This window comes from Dermacentor silvarum, chromosome 8 (genome assembly GCF_013339745.2).
Source record: "Dermacentor silvarum isolate Dsil-2018 chromosome 8, BIME_Dsil_1.4, whole genome shotgun sequence".
Classification (NCBI taxonomy): Eukaryota; Metazoa; Arthropoda; class Arachnida; order Ixodida; family Ixodidae; genus Dermacentor; species Dermacentor silvarum.
In genome coordinates this window covers 32442265-32460388 of record NC_051161.1, presented here as the reverse complement: position 1 = coordinate 32460388, position 18124 = coordinate 32442265, and the positions used below count along the sequence as shown (strand labels likewise).

General features: G+C 46.7%; 1 protein-coding gene across 4 annotated transcripts in view; it reads left to right on the top strand.

Annotated features, from left to right (window-relative positions):
- Positions 1-802: 802 nt before the first annotated feature.
- Positions 803-18124, top strand: part of LOC119460977 (serrate RNA effector molecule homolog) — a 110990-nt gene continuing 93668 nt past the window's right edge. For all 4 annotated transcript variants that reach the window (XM_049672701.1, XM_037722144.2, XM_049672699.1 and 1 more), the window contains exon 1: positions 803-912. In XM_049672701.1, the coding sequence (XP_049528658.1) occupies positions 814-912 (99 nt within the window). In that variant the 5' untranslated portion in view covers positions 803-813. The remainder of the gene's footprint in view (positions 913-18124) is intronic.

Sequence of the window (18124 nt, the reverse complement as noted above, 5' to 3'; positions counted from 1 at the left end):
TGTTTCTTTTTTTTTTTTTTTTCGCGTCTCTCGCTGTGTCGCATGGTTCGTATCCTGTGTCACGGGTTCATGAAACTTATCTCTAATTTTAATTTAATTTAATTATGGGGTTTTACGTGCCAAAACCAGTTCTGATTATGAGGCACGCCGTAGTGGGGGACTCCGGAAATTTGGACCACCTGGGGTTCTTTAACGTGCACCTAAATCTAAGTACACGGGTGTTTTCGCATTTCGCCCCCATCGAAATGCGGCCGCCGTGGCCGGGATGAAACTTATCTCTGCCTGTCTTTCGTGCAGCTTCACGCGGGCATCGGTCGTTTCTAAAACAATTTCTCGGCATCCCGCCGTTGATTCATTCACACGGCACTGCAATTGCGGACGGCTCGCTGTAATTTTCTTCGTTCGAGCACCTATACAGTCCAGTAGCAGCTACAATGCAATTTTGCACCAAGCGGGAGTTCTCGTGAGCGCGTTACATTGAACACGATACATGCCAAGTGTTGTTTGATATCACGAAATGACACCGTCTGCCATTTAAGCAAACAAGTAAAACGTCATTCTAAGATGTACTAGAAACCGAAAGCTGGTTTATAATGCTTCACCGATGCTACAGAAACATTCCATCTGCTCAGTAACAAGGAACGAGTAAAGATTGTTTTATGATCTCTTGGTCTTTATGGAAACGGCTGGAATTTTCCATTTGCACAACTGTTTATTCCGGAAGCAGATGTTGTGCTCCGAGAAAAAGATTCTCAAGACCTGCTAGCACCTTTCTATCTTTTTTGTCTTTCTGCGTCGAAACCTATCATTTTAATGCGTGCACGAAGTAGGCATTGTCATTTTATTTATGTCACTTCATACTCTGTGGCTGAAGCTGTCTCCATGGTGACGACCGGTAGCAGACGACGCCGAGTAAGCAGCGTTTAAATTTGCACCGCTTTAAGCTTGCGCATTTACTTTTGTTTTGAAACTATCATATAACGATGATTCAATTTTTGTTGTGCACTGCGCAGCGCGCATTCCCCACTCGTGGCAATCTGACGTGACGTCTGTAGCACAGCTATTCCCTCCTGCATGGGTCATTAAACATATATGCTGTCCTCTATTCCCTCCAGCAAGCTGTCGTTAGTCGGCAGTATGCAGGGCTTAAACCTAACTGTTATGCTTCTAGCGGCAAGCCTTGTTATACTATTCTTCGTTACTCCTATTATTGTCTCGCAGACAGCATTAAGCACAGCGAAAGGAGTCGTTGATCATGTATCTAAATCGTCTACATAGAACAGACACGTGTTCTCGAGGCTTCGGGAGTATTTCGCTAAATCCTCTCCCCGCACATAAGCAGCGGCATGGTATCCGGTTATGAACATTCTCTCGTGTATGACCGGCAAATATGACCGTCGAAAGAAGCATGCACGTAACTAAGTGAGTGAGTACGAACTTTATTGAGGTCCCGAGGAGAAAGAATTCGGTGGCTCCACCCAGGTCGGGGCCAGTAGACAGAGTCCTTCGGCGACGGCCCGGGCCCTCTGGACAGCCTTGAGCTGAGCGATGAGCACGTAACTAAACGCAACTCGTGTGAAGAACTAAATTGTTCTTCACACGAGGGTAGCGATGTGGATTTGCTAGTCAGTCATATATGTAGAATCTCCGAAAGCTATAAGCCTTCGAGGTTTCATCATTATTGCGATAGCAATTATATGGACACTCTAAGCGCATTTCTGCCGTCGCCGTGATGTTCCGTATAATGTCCAAGGGCGATAACGTCGTCGCCGCGCGCCGTAAGCTGTATGTGCGAGTGAAAGCGTGCGAGGGTGAGCCGGCGATGGTGGTTAAATCTCGCGCGCGCAAGGGAGGAAAGCAGGGAGGAAGCGCGCTGTCTTCCGTCGCGCGCAAGGTACCGGGGCGTGGGGAGGGAGGGGTGCGAGGGGGTTCTACTTCGGCGTTGAAGCGAGAGGCAGCACGAAGGTCAACTCGCTCGATGCTGCTGCCGCGTGCTTCCTCATCCCAGCCTTTTGACAGCGAGTTTCCGCGGTCATCGGGTGAGATGTGTTCATGTTTTCTTGTGCGCGCTTGACACCATGCTTGTTAATTTAGTTAGTAAGCGAATGTTTATAAGTTCATACTGCCGATAAAACTACTATCATTTCTTCGTATAGCCGTCTACTGATTTGCTATCGCAATCGATGCATCGCCTTTCGGGCGAAACTTTTTCTTGGACTCAAGATCACGCGTCTGCAAGTGACGTTCCATGCAAGTAATCCTGCCGAAATAACGTTTACTTGAACGTTAAGTGTCCCCCTTTCGTACCGGTGCATTCGCGCAATACCCAGAAATAAATGTCGCAAAGCAGGAAGTCGCGGACGCCAAATAATGTCGAACCCGCGGCGCCCTTCCAGACGACACGGCTATTCCGCTCAGCGGCCGACTCGTCTGTAATCTCCAAGCCGCGAGCCTCTTATATGAGCGACAGTGCCGTCGTGAACTTTTCGCGCACCACCGTGTGTCTCCCTTGCAAGAACGAGGAAGCAGCCCCGAAAACAAAACCCCACAGCTTCGACACACGACTACGCAGCTGCATCGCTCACGCCACGCTCCTCGTCATTGCCGCCGTTGGATGTTGCCTCCGCGCAGATGTTTTCTCTTTTTGCTCTCCTTCTTCGCTTGTCGTTTATCGTTTTACTTATTGCGGCGATGGTTTTCGCACGCGCATGAAAAAGCAGCCGAGGCTTTCGTCGGCGCGCGTGGCGCCTTCCTAGCACGCTGCTCGACGAGCAGCAGGTGTCGACCCGTATCGCTTCTCGGCGCTCTTTTCTCTTTTATTATTATTTTTTTTTCTCTCTTCCGTTTTTCTTTCTTTGTATTTGTCGAGCTCCGCGTCGTCGCTTGCTGGCTCGCTTGCCGGCAGCTCACGTCGCGATGTCCCCAGCTCAGCGAGCGACGGAGACGCAAAAGCTAAACACGCAATTGGCGACGACGGGTGCGCTTTCATGAGACGGCGAGACGGGCCAGGCTGAGAAGCAGACGCCTTCCTGCATGCAGACGGCGACTGCGTGCGTGTGTGGCTCCGCCGCAGCCTTGGCTTGTTCTGTGGCTTGGCTGCGATATCGTCGAGCGTGGCGTCGTGCGTCGCGTATTTCGGATATTTAAGACTGCTGAGAAGTTAGTTGATATTGATACCGGTGTCATATATACGTATTGTTGTGCCATAGTACGTGCCAACCCGGTCATCGCCCCCCCCCCCCCCCCCCCCCCCGTTCCTCGGGGTCCAGTCGACTAGTCGCCAACGGGACGCAGCGACACAATGCGACGCGGGTGCCTCAGCAACCGCCCCGTCCGGATCCTGTTAACGAGTCGCCAAGGGGACGCGACGACACAATACGGCGCGGGGGGACCTCGGCAACCGCCCCGTCTGTGTCCTGCCGACGTGCAAGCAGCCCCGGCCATCATCGCCACCCGTCCCTCGGGGTCCTGTCGACGAGTCGCCAACGCGACGACACAATGCCACGCGAGTGACGTCAGCAACCGTCCCCTCTTCCTCCTGTCGACGAGGAGCCGCCGCCAAGGGGATTTAAGGAAGAACCGGACCATTGTTAAGCCAGAGAGTCGCCACCAGTCCGCCCAGTCGGTCTGATGCGCTCTTACAGCTACATGTACGCTATTGCCCACTATCTGTAAATATTGTATAAAGCTTTTCGTTTCTTCTTCGTCTGCTGAAAGAGTCCGTCTATCGTCCTCCACCCCGAAGTCACAACAGTGGATGGCAAGCTGTGGGATTCGAAGCCGGATAAACGCCCGCTACACCGCTCAACGGCAGCCACGAGATCGACCGGCGTCAGCTACTTTGGAGGGGTGAGTGCCCGACGTTTGCCTTTCGCATCGCCAGACCTCTGTCACACACGTAAATGCTCAGGACATTTGGTCAGGTATTCTGAAAGGGTTGTAGTGGTTTTGTCTTAGTTCGCTTCAAGCCTCGCATAAATTTCTGGCTTCGGAAGCAAAGCTAATTTAGAGGCAAAACCGGAGACGAGCCGTCAGATCACGATGGAGAAGCTCAGGATACAGGACCTTCTTGATGTTTGTCACGAGATGGGCATTTCTGTTGCCGCGGCAAAGCGAAAGAAAGCCATTCTTGACGTTATGAGGGCACAAGAGGTAACTGAGGAGGAAGTCGAAGAAGTTTGGGGAGAAATTCTTCAGAAGAGAAGCGAGAAAAATGTTCGCGACGAGGCAGAAGCGAAAAAAATTCGCGACGAGGCTGAGGCGAAAAAAATTCGCGAAGAGCGAGATTATGCTCTTAAAATGAGAGAACTGGAAGTAGAGCAAAGTCGAATCAGCTCGGCGCGTTCAAGTCCCCTTTCGGGTGGAGACGATACGCCTAAACTGAGAATACAGGACCTGATGCTACCGTACAGGATAGGCGGGGATATCGCACTTTTTCTCGTGAATTTCGAACGTACGTGTGAAAAGATAGGGCTGGACGAAAGCCTTTGGTCTCAAAAACTTCTTTCAGTTGTCCCAGGAGAGGCTGCGGAGGTTCTCGCACGCTTGTCTAAAGAAGACTACGAGAATTACGGGAAGGTAAAAGCCGCGCTTCTTCGCAAATACCGCCTCTCAGCCGAGGCATTTCGACAGCGGTTTAGACAGGCAAAAAGGGGCAGCGAGTCGCACACTGAGTTCGCGTATGAGTTAAAATCTAACTTAAAGGAGTGGCTCAAAAGTGCAGAAGTGTATGGCAATCACGACAAGGTGCTTGAATGCATAGCACTGGAGCAGTTTTACCGAGTTCTTCCAGAAGAAGTTAGACTCTGGCTGCAGGACAGGCTCCCAGAGGTAGACCTAGAGAAGGCAGCGCAGCTCGCGGAGGAATATTACACGCGCCGAAACTTCCAAGGAAAACCTGTTCAGGAAGATAGGCCAGAAAAAAAGGACTATTCTTTAAAGCGGTTTTCCTCTCGCAACCCACTGTTGCCGAGTAAGAAATCATCTACGAGTGACGAGTTTAGCAAAGGAGTATCGACTAAGGCTGAAGTGGCGAGGGAAGGGCTAGCAGCGACAGCCCCGTCGGCTGGGGCCGCTAAAGCTAAAACAGACGTAGCGCGCGCGTTCGAGGCCCGGAGACCAATTGTCTGCTTCCGTTGCGGAAAGGAAGGCCATATTTCCTCAAATTGCAAGGAGCAGATCGCGTTCGCCAGCATTAGCCAGTCAGACGAAAATATGAGGCTGCTCGAGCCATATATGCAGGATGTCGTGGTAAACGGGAAAATGTGCAGGGCACTTCGCGATTCAGCCGCCACCATGGATGTTACTCATCCGTCCTGTGTTTCTCCCGGGGACTACACAGGGGAATGCGCCTGGATCAGACAAGTCGCAGAAGAGCAGAGCGCGTGCTTGCCAGTTGCCAGGGTAACCCTCGATGGCGTTTTTGGAAGGTTGCAAACGGAGGCAGCCGTGAGTCCAAGTTTACCCGAACACTTTCCATATCTTTTTTTCGAACAAATCGGAGCAGCTTTTAGAAAGGGAGGGCCGGTCGTTCTCTACCAGTCTCGCTTGCATGGCATTAACGCGATCGCGGTCACGCGCCCTCTCAAAGAAACTTGAAAGCTCATCTTCAAACGCGGAAACGGACAATGTAACCTCCTCACAGCAGCAGCCTGGGCCGGGAGATATGGCTCATGAAAAGCAGAAGACTCAGACTTGTGACGGATCAATTACAGGATCAGTGACAGTGGGTGAGGAGCCATTCGAGTCTCGAGGAAAACGGGGCGCCTAGGGCTGAAGTAGAAGGTTCACTGCTTAGTCCCGCATCCTTTTGCTGGGAGCAGCTTAGTAGGGTTGACCGAGAGACACTTATCGCGGCACAGAAAAGTGACCCTTCGCTAACTGTTCTGCAGGCTAATGTGAATGAAGGCGTGGCCCGAAAGAACATCTCGTTCTACACTAGGTCAGGTCTCAAGTACCGGAAATATCAGGATTCCAAGGGTCGAACATACAACCAACTACTCGTGCCAGAAATGTACCGACCACAGCTTTTAGAGTTAGCGCATGGGAATGCTTGGGCGGGTCACCTAGGTATCAAAAAGACAAAGGCTAGGTTAGCGCAAGATTTCTATTGGCCAGGATGCTGGAAAGAGGTTGAAACACTTGTTCGGTCATGCGACGCATGTCAGCGAGTTGGCAAATCCAACGACAAGTGGAAGGCCCCAATGAAATTGGTGCCCATTATTACAGAACCGTTCCGGAAGCTTGTAATAGATGTGGTGGGACCCCTCCCGGAATCCCGTTCAGGTTGCCGATATATTTTGACCATACTGTGCGTGGGAACAAAATTTCCTGAGGCAATCCCACTTAAAGAGCTTAACTCCCCGTGTATTGTTGATGCACTATTGTCCACATTCGCCCGTGTTGGCTTCCCGGCGGAGATTCAAAGTGACAATGGGAGCGTGTTTACTAGCTGCTTGACAACAACGTTCTTTGAACGCTGCGGAATAAAGATAAGTCATAGCTCTATTTATCATCCCCAGTCGAATCCTGTTGAGCGGATGCATTCCGTGCTTAAGCGGGTATTGAGAGCACTTTGTTTTGAGCACGACGAAGACTGGGAGGCTTGCATCCCGGCAGCACTGTTCGCAATAAGGTCCGCGCCACATGAGAGCACTGGGTTTAGCCCCGCCGAGCTAGTTTACGGGCGTAACCTAAGGTCACCATTGAGCCTGCTGAAAGACGCTTGGGAGGGTTATCAAGGGGACCCACGTGTGGTAAGTTATGTGTTGGACCTGCTGGAAAGGCTGTCAAAAACCAAGGAGCTCGTTGAGGAAAATATTAAGGCTGCACAGAGCTCAGCAAAGACTTATTACGATAAGTCATCGCGACAACGCACGTTCCACATTGGCGACGAGGTAATGTTGCTAAGACAGTGCAAGAAGAACAAAATGGATGTTCAATGGGAAGGGCCTGCTAAAGTGGTATCGAGGCTTTCCGACACGAACTACGAGGTGAAACTCGGCAGAAAGCAAAACAAGATTTATCATAGCAATCTAATGAAACCGTACTTTCATCGTCAGGCAGTGGTAAACTTAACCTTAAATGCGCCGGAAGAGGAACCGAGTGATTTCCTGTGTTTTCCTCAGGGAGGCGACGCAGCAGCTAACGAGTTGCTGGAGCTAATCGCTGAAGAACAGCGCCTCTCGGAGAGCCAACGAGACGACTTGAGGGAAATTGTTCGGGACTTCGAACCAGTATTTTCCGACCGACCAGGGAAAACAACTCTAATCGAGCACGATATTCAGTTGTCGAGCGAACAGCCGGTCCGCAGCAAGCCGTACCGCGTCTCGCCACGGCAAAAGGAAATCATGGAAGCAGAGATCCGCCGCATGTGCGAACTGGGTGTCATTGTACCCGGAGAAAGTGATTACACTTCCCCACTTATCCTGGTTGAAGTTCCAGGTAAAGAACCAAGACCTTGCGTGGATTATCGCCGGTTAAATTCGCTAACCCTAGACCAGGCGTATCCAATACCGAACATCGAAGAAAGAGTCGAGACGGTGGCAAATTCCATGTATATCTCCACTTTAGATTTAGTGCGAGGGTATTGGCAAGTCCCACTAACCGAACGTGCGTCTCGATATGCCGCATTCATCTCGCCTTTGGGAACATTCCGTCCTGTGATGCTGAGCTTCGGCCTAAAGAATGCTCCTTATTGCTTTTCAAGCCTAATGGATCGAGTGTTGCACGGGTTGGGAGATTTCGCCCTTCCTTACTTGGACGACGTGGCGATTTTCTCCAACACCTGGGAGGAGCATGTTAATCATTTGCGCACAGTCCTAGGTCGACTGCGCGACGCGGGTCTCACTGTCAGAGCCCGGAAGTGCCATTTGGGGTGTGCTAGTGTGAGCTACCTGGGTCATGTCGTGGGGCGCGGCCAGCGTAGACCCTCCGAGCTAAAAGTTGCTGCCGTTTTGGAATACCGGCGTCCAACTACAAAGTCGGAAGTAAGGGCGTTTTTGGGACTGGCGGGGTATTATCAGCACTACGTGAAAGATTACTCGAATCTCGCTAGCCCTTTGACAGATTGTCTCCGCAAATCAGAGCCAACGATCATTTCGTGGGATGAGAAGAAAGAGAAGGCTTTCGAGAGCCTGAAACAAGCTCTGGGAGAAAGACCTGTACTTATGGCCCCTAATTTCTCTAAGGGCTTTATTATACAATGTGATGCGAGTGACCGCGGCCTAGGAGCCATACTTTGCCAGGAGGATGCCGATGGGCACGAGCGGCCCGTTTTATATTTGAGCCGGAAGCTTAGCGTCAGAGAGGAGGCGTATAGTACGTCCGAAAAGGAGTGCGCTTGTCTGGTATGGGCTGTCGATAAGCTCGCTTGTTATGTCTCGGGGTCACCATTTATTGTTGAGACGGATCATTGCCCTTTGACCTGGTTACACACCATGTCACCAAGAAATGGCCGTCTACTCAGGTGGAGCTTGTCACTTCAGCACCATAATTTCTCTGTTCGCTACAAGAGAGGGAAGCTGCATACAAACGCTGACGGACTTAGCAGAGCCTTTTAGGCTGCAGCCTGTGCTTATTCGAGAGCTTACCTTAGAAGTTAAAAGATTTAATTCTACGTTTTCATGTATACTATTGTGTATTCAGTTATTTTAGCACATTGAAGTTATTGGTAATCCCTTACGACAAAATATCGTGTGAAGGGTATCGTAATGTTAGTGTCACCGATTGAAATGAGCCTCCTGATCGTTCGAGAACCTACCGCTGCCACTAGAATGGGCTATCATTGCAGACCAAGTAACACAGAGTTCGCTCAGAGGTAGACGGGGCAAAAGAGAAACTTTCTTCGATCACCTCAGCTGTGCATGGCGTGCCCTGATGACTGTTGGGAATCGCTTTGCAATCGATTCTTTAGCTGTTTATTCTCGTTGGATGTGTCTTCTTTGAAATCACTATTTGTATAGGTCTGTATCCCGGGCTCTTTCTCGGGTACGTGTCTCGTGCTTAGTACAATAACCCTAGTGGGTGCTGCTGAGAGCACAGAGGGAGTTAGAGCGTTGGCTTTCATAGAGTTTGGTCTGGCGTTGTGGAGAGCATTGGGAGGGTGCTCACTTTCGCCGAGATGGTTGGCGTTGATTGTCGGTCATTCCGTGAGCTTTCTCAGATCCAGGCAAAGGAAGGACCAGCGGAGGAAATGGCGCCAAAGCGTTTCCCTTAGCCCCTCAAGGACGTCACTCAATCAGCACATCGCATACGTCGAGCCGCGTCGAACAGCTCGACTTCTCGATGTATTATCTGGCGGCGGGGGTGCTGTTGTGCCATAGTACGTGCCAACCCGGTCATCGCCCCCCCCGTTCCTCGGGGTCCAGTCGACTAGTCGCCAACGGGACGCAGCGACACAATGCGACGCGGGTGCCTCAGCAACCGCCCCGTCCGGATCCTGTTAACGAGTCGCCAAGGGGACGCGACGACACAATACGGCGCGGGGGGACCTCGGCAACCGCCCCGTCTGTGTCCTGCCGACGTGCAAGCAGCCCCGGCCATCATCGCCACCCGTCCCTCGGGGTCCTGTCGACGAGTCGCCAACGCGACGACACAATGCCACGCGAGTGACGTCAGCAACCGTCCCCTCTTCCTCCTGTCGACGAGGAGCCGCCGCCAAGGGGATTTAAGGAAGAACCGGACCATTGTTAAGCCAGAGAGTCGCCACCAGTCGCCCAGTCGGTCTGATGCGCTCTTACAGCTACATGTACGCTATTGCCCACTATCTGTAAATATTGTATAAAGCTTTTCGTTTCTTCTTCGTCTGCTGAAAGAGTCCGTCTATCGTCCTCCACCCCGAAGTCACAACAATGTACACGCTTGCGAATGGGGATGATTGGATGACGTCCTCTGTACCTTCAGTTATGCTTCGGCCATGCGCTTCGCTGTTCGTGTTTCATTTAATACCGATAATGCCGGTAAGGGTTCCTTGCGGAAAAGGAGTTATTCAAACTACTTTTGGGTGTAAAGGCATAGCCTTGTGCGCAGCCCATCAACAACAGAAAAGTTGTCAAAACACTTCGTAGTCCTGCTGATCATTTTATTGCTTCCAAAAATGTTTTTTAGTCGTAGAGACCCAATTTGTCTCGCTGTGAACATTTCTTGCAGTCACACTTTCAAACACATGCAACTTGCCCCGTCACAGATGTCACCACTGTCGTGTCACTGTACTCGCTTTGGGCCGCTTCGTCTGCATGTATTTCTGGCCATACAGTTTTGTTGGTGCAGCATGCTCGCTCTCTGCCATATAGCATAGACCCATCAAATGTGGCCCCGGCAACGGGCACCCACAAGAAGCCTCATGTCCAGTGGCCAGAGAAAGCAACATGGACGCTCGTCAGGTTATGGGAAGATGATTTGGATGCACTGCTAAATATAACACTGATAACGAATATGTGAATTGAATTCTAATGCTGCGGCAAGTCTTTTATGTTTAATCCTTTCTTTCTCGTTTTGCATTTACCAGATGCAAATTTCTTTTGCATTTTGTCGGCTTCAGTTCAAGCAAGCAGCGCCTACAGTTTTGCTGTGGCGCTTACTGAAAACATATAAAGAAGGCTGCGCCTTACCGTGTATCACCGGCGAAGCTCCTTTTAATAAGAGTGCAAAGTAAAAAGGTTTACTTCGAAGGAATTTAGTTTGCTCGTGTGTCGGGTATAATCGTGTGTCGGGTATAATCTATGAAATCAAAACTTAAGACAGCCAAACAGTTCTACTTCACTAATACACTGACAAACTTCTTGAAAACTGCTCCAACTAAGTTTTGGAACTACATTAACCCAAAGATTCGTGACGACAACGGAGCCTCAAATGAAGAAAATGGAAACTCTGGTAACTTGCTTAACAACTAATTCTGCTCCGTTTTCACAGAGGACGACAGCGCACTACCACAAGCAGGCTCTACCAGAAATGAGCCACTAGAGCCACAGGCATACTTAACCTACTACTGAACTTAGACCCAAAGAAATCACCTGGAGCTGATAGTATACCAAATGCATTCCTTCGCAGATACGCTAGCTGGATGGCCAAGTACTTATCAATAACTTTTTAACAAATCGCTGTCCTCAGGCGCCCTCCCTATTGATTGGAAAACAGCAAAAGTAAAACCAATTCATAAATCGGGAAGCAGAACAGAACCCTCTAACTACAGGTCAATCTCACTAACATGTACAGTCTGTAAACTACTAGAACACATTATCTTAGAGCGCTTAACCAAACACCTTGAACAGGAACAAACACTAACAGCTTGTCAGCGTGGTTTTCGCAGAGGAGTTTCCACGGTCACACAACTAATTGAGCTTGTTCATGATGTATCGTTAAGCATTGATCAACAAATACAAATTGACCTAATCTATTTAGATTTTTCAAAAGCTTTCGATCGCGTAACACATGATTAATTTATAACTCGAATTAACCTTGGGCATAGGACCTATTCTCGATTGAATCAAGAACTATCTTGTTAATCGCACACAATTTGTAGAAGTAAATCAACAATATTGTATTAAATCGAGCATCATATCTGGCGTTCCACAAGGAAGTGTACTGGCTCCAGTTTTATTTTTTATATGCATTAATGATCTGCCTTTAAATATTCCTGTTAATGTTAGGCTTTTTGCTGACGATTGTGTTCTGTATCAGGTAATTAATTCGTATAATGACCATCTAGCTTTGAACGACGCTTTATCATGGGTATACAAATGGTGTAACGAATGGCAAATAACTTTGAACATTAAAAAAACGGCTACACTATCAACTACGAGGAAAAAAACACAGATCAGAAGTCGACTACACTATAAATAATGCCACACTTAACTAAGTGAAGGAGTTCAAGTACCTTGGCTTAACAATAACACACGACTTTAGATGGGAATGCCATGTTAATGTTACCTCGACCGCACAAAAAAAAATTTTTCTTTCTAAACTGATGTCTGACTAGCACCCCAAACACAAAGCTACTAGCATATAACACATTTGTCAGATCAGTATTAGAATACGCTAATGTTGTTTGGTTTCCTTTCACTAAAGAACTCATTAAAAACTGGAAGCAGTTCAAAGGAAGGCACTAAGATGTATTTACAATAAATATAGGTTAAAAGACTCGCCCACGGATTTGCTAAAACAGGCCGGTATCCTTACCTTACAAACTGAGCCAAGATTGCGCAGTTTAAAATGATGTACCAACTTATTCATTACGAATTAAAAATAGACAGCTCAAAATACTTATCTATTACACAAACACGACCCACCCGACATAAACACACTCTATCATTAAATGAACACCCTGTTCATACGGAAAGTCATAAGCATTCCTTTTTTTCCTTTAATGATGCGTGAATGGAACAAGCTGGACCCTACCATCACAAACAGGCCAACAGTTACGTTTCCCTCCGTGGTGGTGGGGGTGCCGCTGTTCGAGTTCAGGTCGTTGCTCGTCCGTCGCTCCTGATGGCACCCTTGTTGATCCGGGCTCCTAGCCCTCAATCTTCCGTTCGTTGTCAGGCTACACGTTGCATACCAGGCTCGCAACAACTCCTCCGTATGTACACGTTTATTTACATATGTACATTTCGCCAACAGCTCGCTGAGTCATCGACTCCAGCTCTCTCATTGCTATCCCATCGCTCTCTCCAAAACATGGCCGAATTCCCCCTTTTAAGCAATTCGGTTCACACAAAAATTTCATTCCTCCGCCCCTCGGCAGCGTAGGGCGGAGCACTCTCACAATCACAAACAGTTTTACAAGCATACACTGTCACGATCCAATGGTTAGCTCAAATCAGCCCAACAGTTTTCTTTCAGTCACCCCTATTTCGCTCTTTCCCGTTTCCCTCTGGCCAATCCTTACATTGTAGCTTCACTTCAAAGCAAACACGAGCAAACCAAAAATAAACAAACTAGTAACACAAAACAGCACCAATAAAGTACACAAGCAAAAGCCAGGAAAAGAATTTCCCTTCCACATTTAATCCCCTTGTTACCCGGCCCATGCACTCGAGCAAGCCGCAAACTAGAGGATGCGCCGCGCAATTGCTTGAACACAGGTGGCGGCCTGCTCTATGCGACGAAGACCACCTGAGCAACGCGACTCCCACCTGCCCATTAGCCTCACAAGGAGCGCTGCCGGCGCGTGCCCTTTTATCCTTTGTCCAGCTCCCCCGACACCGTGGGTGGGGGAGCGACAACAGTGACGATCGGCAAGTGACGCGTTTGTCGGCACCAGTTTGCCGTGGTTGACGGTTCAAAACATCGTGCACATGTGGTCCATGACCATCGGCTCAGCGGCGCCCGCCACCCCGCTCTAAACGGCCTATCTTGCTAGCCAATAGCGCGCGGCACTCCCCGGGCCTACACACATATGGAAACATTTCTGTAACGTCCTCCTAGTTAGTTTTCATGCATACCTACACACATGTGGAAACGTTTCTGTAATACCGCCCTAGTTAGTCTCCATGTATACAAATAAATATCCAAGTAAAGGTCGTCGAACTTAACACCAACCATATCTACTTTTTTAACATTATTCGAAAACAAATTACAAGCTTCACAATTCTGACCTACTGTGTTACCATTTATTTCTGTGCCATTTTATTTATTGTATACATAATCACAATTATTTATAGATTATCACCTCTTGTGTAAACTTAACTTTAATATGTTGTAGTTTGTCATTGCCGAGTTCCATTGTTTATTTATGCTAACTTTTACCTCTTTACCAGTGTTTTTATAAAGTTTATTGCCTTGTATTATTCTGTTATTACTGCCTACCATTCTTTACTGATTATAATGGTTAGCTAATTTCATTACCTTTTGTTATTCCTAAGCATACTACAATATATATCTTGTAATTAATGCCACAATTTCGTTCACCTTTGTCAATTGTCTCCCTTTTTGATTACTCTCGTTCATTTTTTTATACGATGTGGTGCTTTATTATTTCTGCAACCATATTGTTGTCTTTGTTAATAGTCAATGTATTGTATGCAAACTAAATATTGTGCTAATTGTTGTTATTATATCGTAAGACAACTATGTACATGCCCTTCTGTTATGATCCCTGATAGGATCAACAGTATAAATAAATAAATAAATAAATATATAATAAATAAATAAATAAATAAAAAATTCGCATGAACTCTAAGGAATTCTTGTCCAAACTTCCACTCGTCTACCATTCAACGAAAACCGAACATTATTGCATTGTGAACTTCTTGAATGTTTTATTCAGTTCTACTTGTCGCAGGATGCTTGAGTCTTCAAGCGAGATATTTATTTATTTATTTATTTACTTACTTGCTTACTTATTATATGTATTGCTTGTTTGTTTGTGTTGCATTTGTTTTACTCTCGGGGTCTTTCTCACTAGTGAGGGGAGTGGGTTACAAAAGAAAAAACTGGGGAAATAAATTGTGAGATTATAAATATTATGGGGTAATTATACAATGTTACCTGAGAGTTCGTTAACTATGTTATGTTTGCTCTCCAAAAGCCATTCATAGACCTTTTACCTGGCTCAAAGCATTTTCTTTGAAAGCCTATCAAAGCATTTGACAGTGTCTGTGACTACTTTCTCCATGAAGAAACAGAATGATGCATAAACAGATCTTTTCATATCTATGCCATCGCAAAACTGACAGATGACAATAGAAAGTCGAAAGGAAGAAACATACCGAGCAGACAAAAATTATTGCTGACGCAGTATAGTATGTGCACCTAGTTCAACACATCTCTCCTGCCTCTGTTAAAAAAAAGTCTCATTATTTTAGAGTCCCCCCTCACTTAAATAACTAGAAAATGTGTCTTGTTATACTGAATTTTGCTATGAACAACTCTCCATAGATGTAATCCCTGCTCAGCTGCTGTGGCTTTGTGAAGGAAAAAACATTGCCTCTGTGTGTTCAAATGAACTGACATTGCCTTCATGGTTGTAACATGTTCCCAAGAATGTGGCATGCCATTTTTTGGGTTATATGTAGGAAGATATTTATCAGGCAGCAGAAGCGCTGCCCACATCTTTCACATTTAATTAAGTGGTGCTTTTGTCATAATTGGAATAATGCGGTGGCAGTTTAGGTGAGTTGATGCTGCGTTTTGATTGTATATTAGCTTGGCAAACGGAAAGGGACAAAGATAAGTATTGCTTTTGTCTTTGTCCTATTCTCTTTCTAAAAATAACATGTCTGCTTTCACTGCTGCATCCATCAGTGGAATGTGCCGAGTGTAATGAGATTTAATAATCCTCAAGGGGATGAAAGTTGTAATTCAAGTTGAAATACCTTTGTGGAACATATTAGGCTATATACTTGTGACTAATGGCATCATGACAATTGCCCCAATGTGCAGGTATGATTTGTCAAGGATGCCAAACACATGTTCCTTCTCCTTGGACCATGACATTCTGTGTGAAAAGATTGCTGCAATAAGGCTGTCGTGTTATTCATCCTAATGTCAGTATTATTTTTTTTTTCAGTACAGTTCTTATCTCTTCTGGTGCTGGTGACAAGAAAAGCTCGCTGCCAAATTTTGTTGAGTTGTCTACATCTCGGGACACGGTACCAGCAGCATATCGGAAGCAGCTTTCTTATAGCACTTCTGTTGAGACAAACCACGTTGAAGATTTGGATTGTTGTGAAAGTGAGCACTGTGTTTCACTGGAAGAGCCAAGCAAAGCGCTCTGGACTTCGTTTGTGGTAGTGCCTCTGCAGAGGGATGGAAATGTTCACGCCAGAGCTCGAAAAGTGATAGTGAACTCAGAAAAGATGCTGATGGACATAGCATAAATGGAGAAAGACGTCAAGTGATGTGGCCAGCTCCCCCAGTCATGAAGACTCCCCGAGAGCATATTTTCAGACTTCTTTATTCTTCGGTAAGTTGGTAATGTCCCTTCTTATTGTTCTGCTTTTTTTTACACTAAGCAGCCAAATGATTATACATAAACCAAAGTGCAGGCTAAAGATGTAAAACGGTGACTTGTAGAACTATATTAAGCAAAAATGTTATTAAATGCATGATATTTTAGGTTAAATTAATGCGACCCAGTTGATGGCACAGCCAGACTACTACAGAGTGTGAGCAATGTTGAAAGAACTGATCCTGTCATTTTTGTGCATTGTAGGAGGGAGATTAAGTTCAGAGGCGTAGTGAAAGGAAAGATTAAGCCACACGATACTGATTGGTGGATTACACTTCTGAAATAGTATTTTTACCCGAGCGCAGAGGTTATTGAATGTACATCATAGAAAAAAAAGAAAAAGAAATTGTGACAAAGTAAAAAAAAAAAATATCTCATTCAAGGAGGCACGCAGGCGGTGTCATACCTGCCGAAGAACAGCTTTGCCAAAGTGGCGCATCACAACGGCCTCCAGGGGCTGTCTGGCCCCCCACACAGTGAGCCGGCGTGACGCCATCCTCCCCCTTGGTGGCTGCAGCTAGCATTGCTCCGCCATCTCAGAAGGGGCCTCAAGGGTCTCGTCCATTAAAGAACTCCTACATAAGTATAATCCAAAGGTGCTATGTGTCAAGAAAACACCTCGAACATACGCAACTAAATTTTCTCCAACAATATGCTATTTTTCGTAAAGACTGCAATGACACAGTCGTGTCATCCGGTGATGTGGCTATCGTAGTCGACAGAGGTGTTGCCTGCAGGGAATTAAAACTTTGTACGCCCCTAGAGGCAGTTGCTGTCCGAGGGGTGTTGTTTGACAAGCTGGTCACTATCAGTTCTATATACATCCCTCCAATTATCAACTTCATAAAATCAAATTTCAAAACTACATAAATGAACTTCCGCCATCATACATAGTTAGAGATTTAAACGTACATAACACTTTGTGGGGAAAACTCTTGTTGCGATGCGAGTGGTCGCCTAATTGAACATTTTTTGTTTTCTTCGGCGCATCTATACTTAACAAGAAAGAGCCAAGTATTACAGCGTTACACATAACACATACTCGTCCATAGACCTAAGTGTAGTATCAAGTACACTGATGCCGTACCTGGAGTAATCCGTTCTCAAGAACCCCTTTGGGAGCGACCACTTCCCAATTATGTTACTCAACGAAACAAGATGGATGCTCGCCATGTTTTCTCGATGGAACGTGGACTCGGCAACTGGCAACTGTTCCAAGAGCTTGCATGTCTAGGCGGAGATGACATTGCTGATTTTAATGTAGATGACGTTGTGCCATATCTAACAGGTTTTTTTATGACACTGCTACGAGATTTATTACGCAAACTAACGGACTGACTAAAAAACGTTGCATCCCATGGTGGAACGGTGAATGTCGGAAAGTGCGCAATAACCAAAACGAAGCTTGGGGATTGTTTTGCAATTCTCCAACCACCGAAAACCTCATTAATTTCAAGCAGGTAAAGTCACAAGGCAGATTGAACACGATGTGCAAAGAGAGAGAGTTGGAGAGGTACCTCTCTGGATAAATTCTTACACAGATGAGGTGAAAGTATGGATAGGGTGAATAAATTGAAAGGCTGGGAGTCGACCCTCTACCCTTAGTAAGTACCCAAGGAGTAGCCTGGAAGACCAGGCGGATTGCTGGGCGAACACTTTGAATATGTCTCCAGTGCATCACATTACACACAAGCATTCCTGAGGTTCAAAAAACGTGCAGAGCGGCGACAGCCCTAATCGGAAATGTGCTTGAAATGAAGATTACAACCGCCCGTTTAGTTTAGCTGAACTTGAAACTTCTCTCACTTGTTGCAACAGCTCAGCACAGGTGGGTGACCGTATCATATATGAAATGATCAAGCACCTGCACCCTGAACACAAAAAAACACCCTCTTCTCTTTTTAATGTCATGTGGGCTGCTGGGTACATTCCCTCTTCTTGGAAAGAAGGCATAGTTATCCCCATACTTAAACAAAGCAAGGTACCGTCCTTACCTAGCAGATACAGACCTATTGCTTTGAAAGTTGTCTGTGCAAGCCTTTGAAAAGATGATAAACCGGCGTCTAGTCTATCTCCTAGCGCAATGGAATACTAGATCATGTGGCTTCCGAGAAGGATAGGTCGACTACAGACCACCTTGTCTGTACGAGGTGATTAAGGGATGCTTCATACACA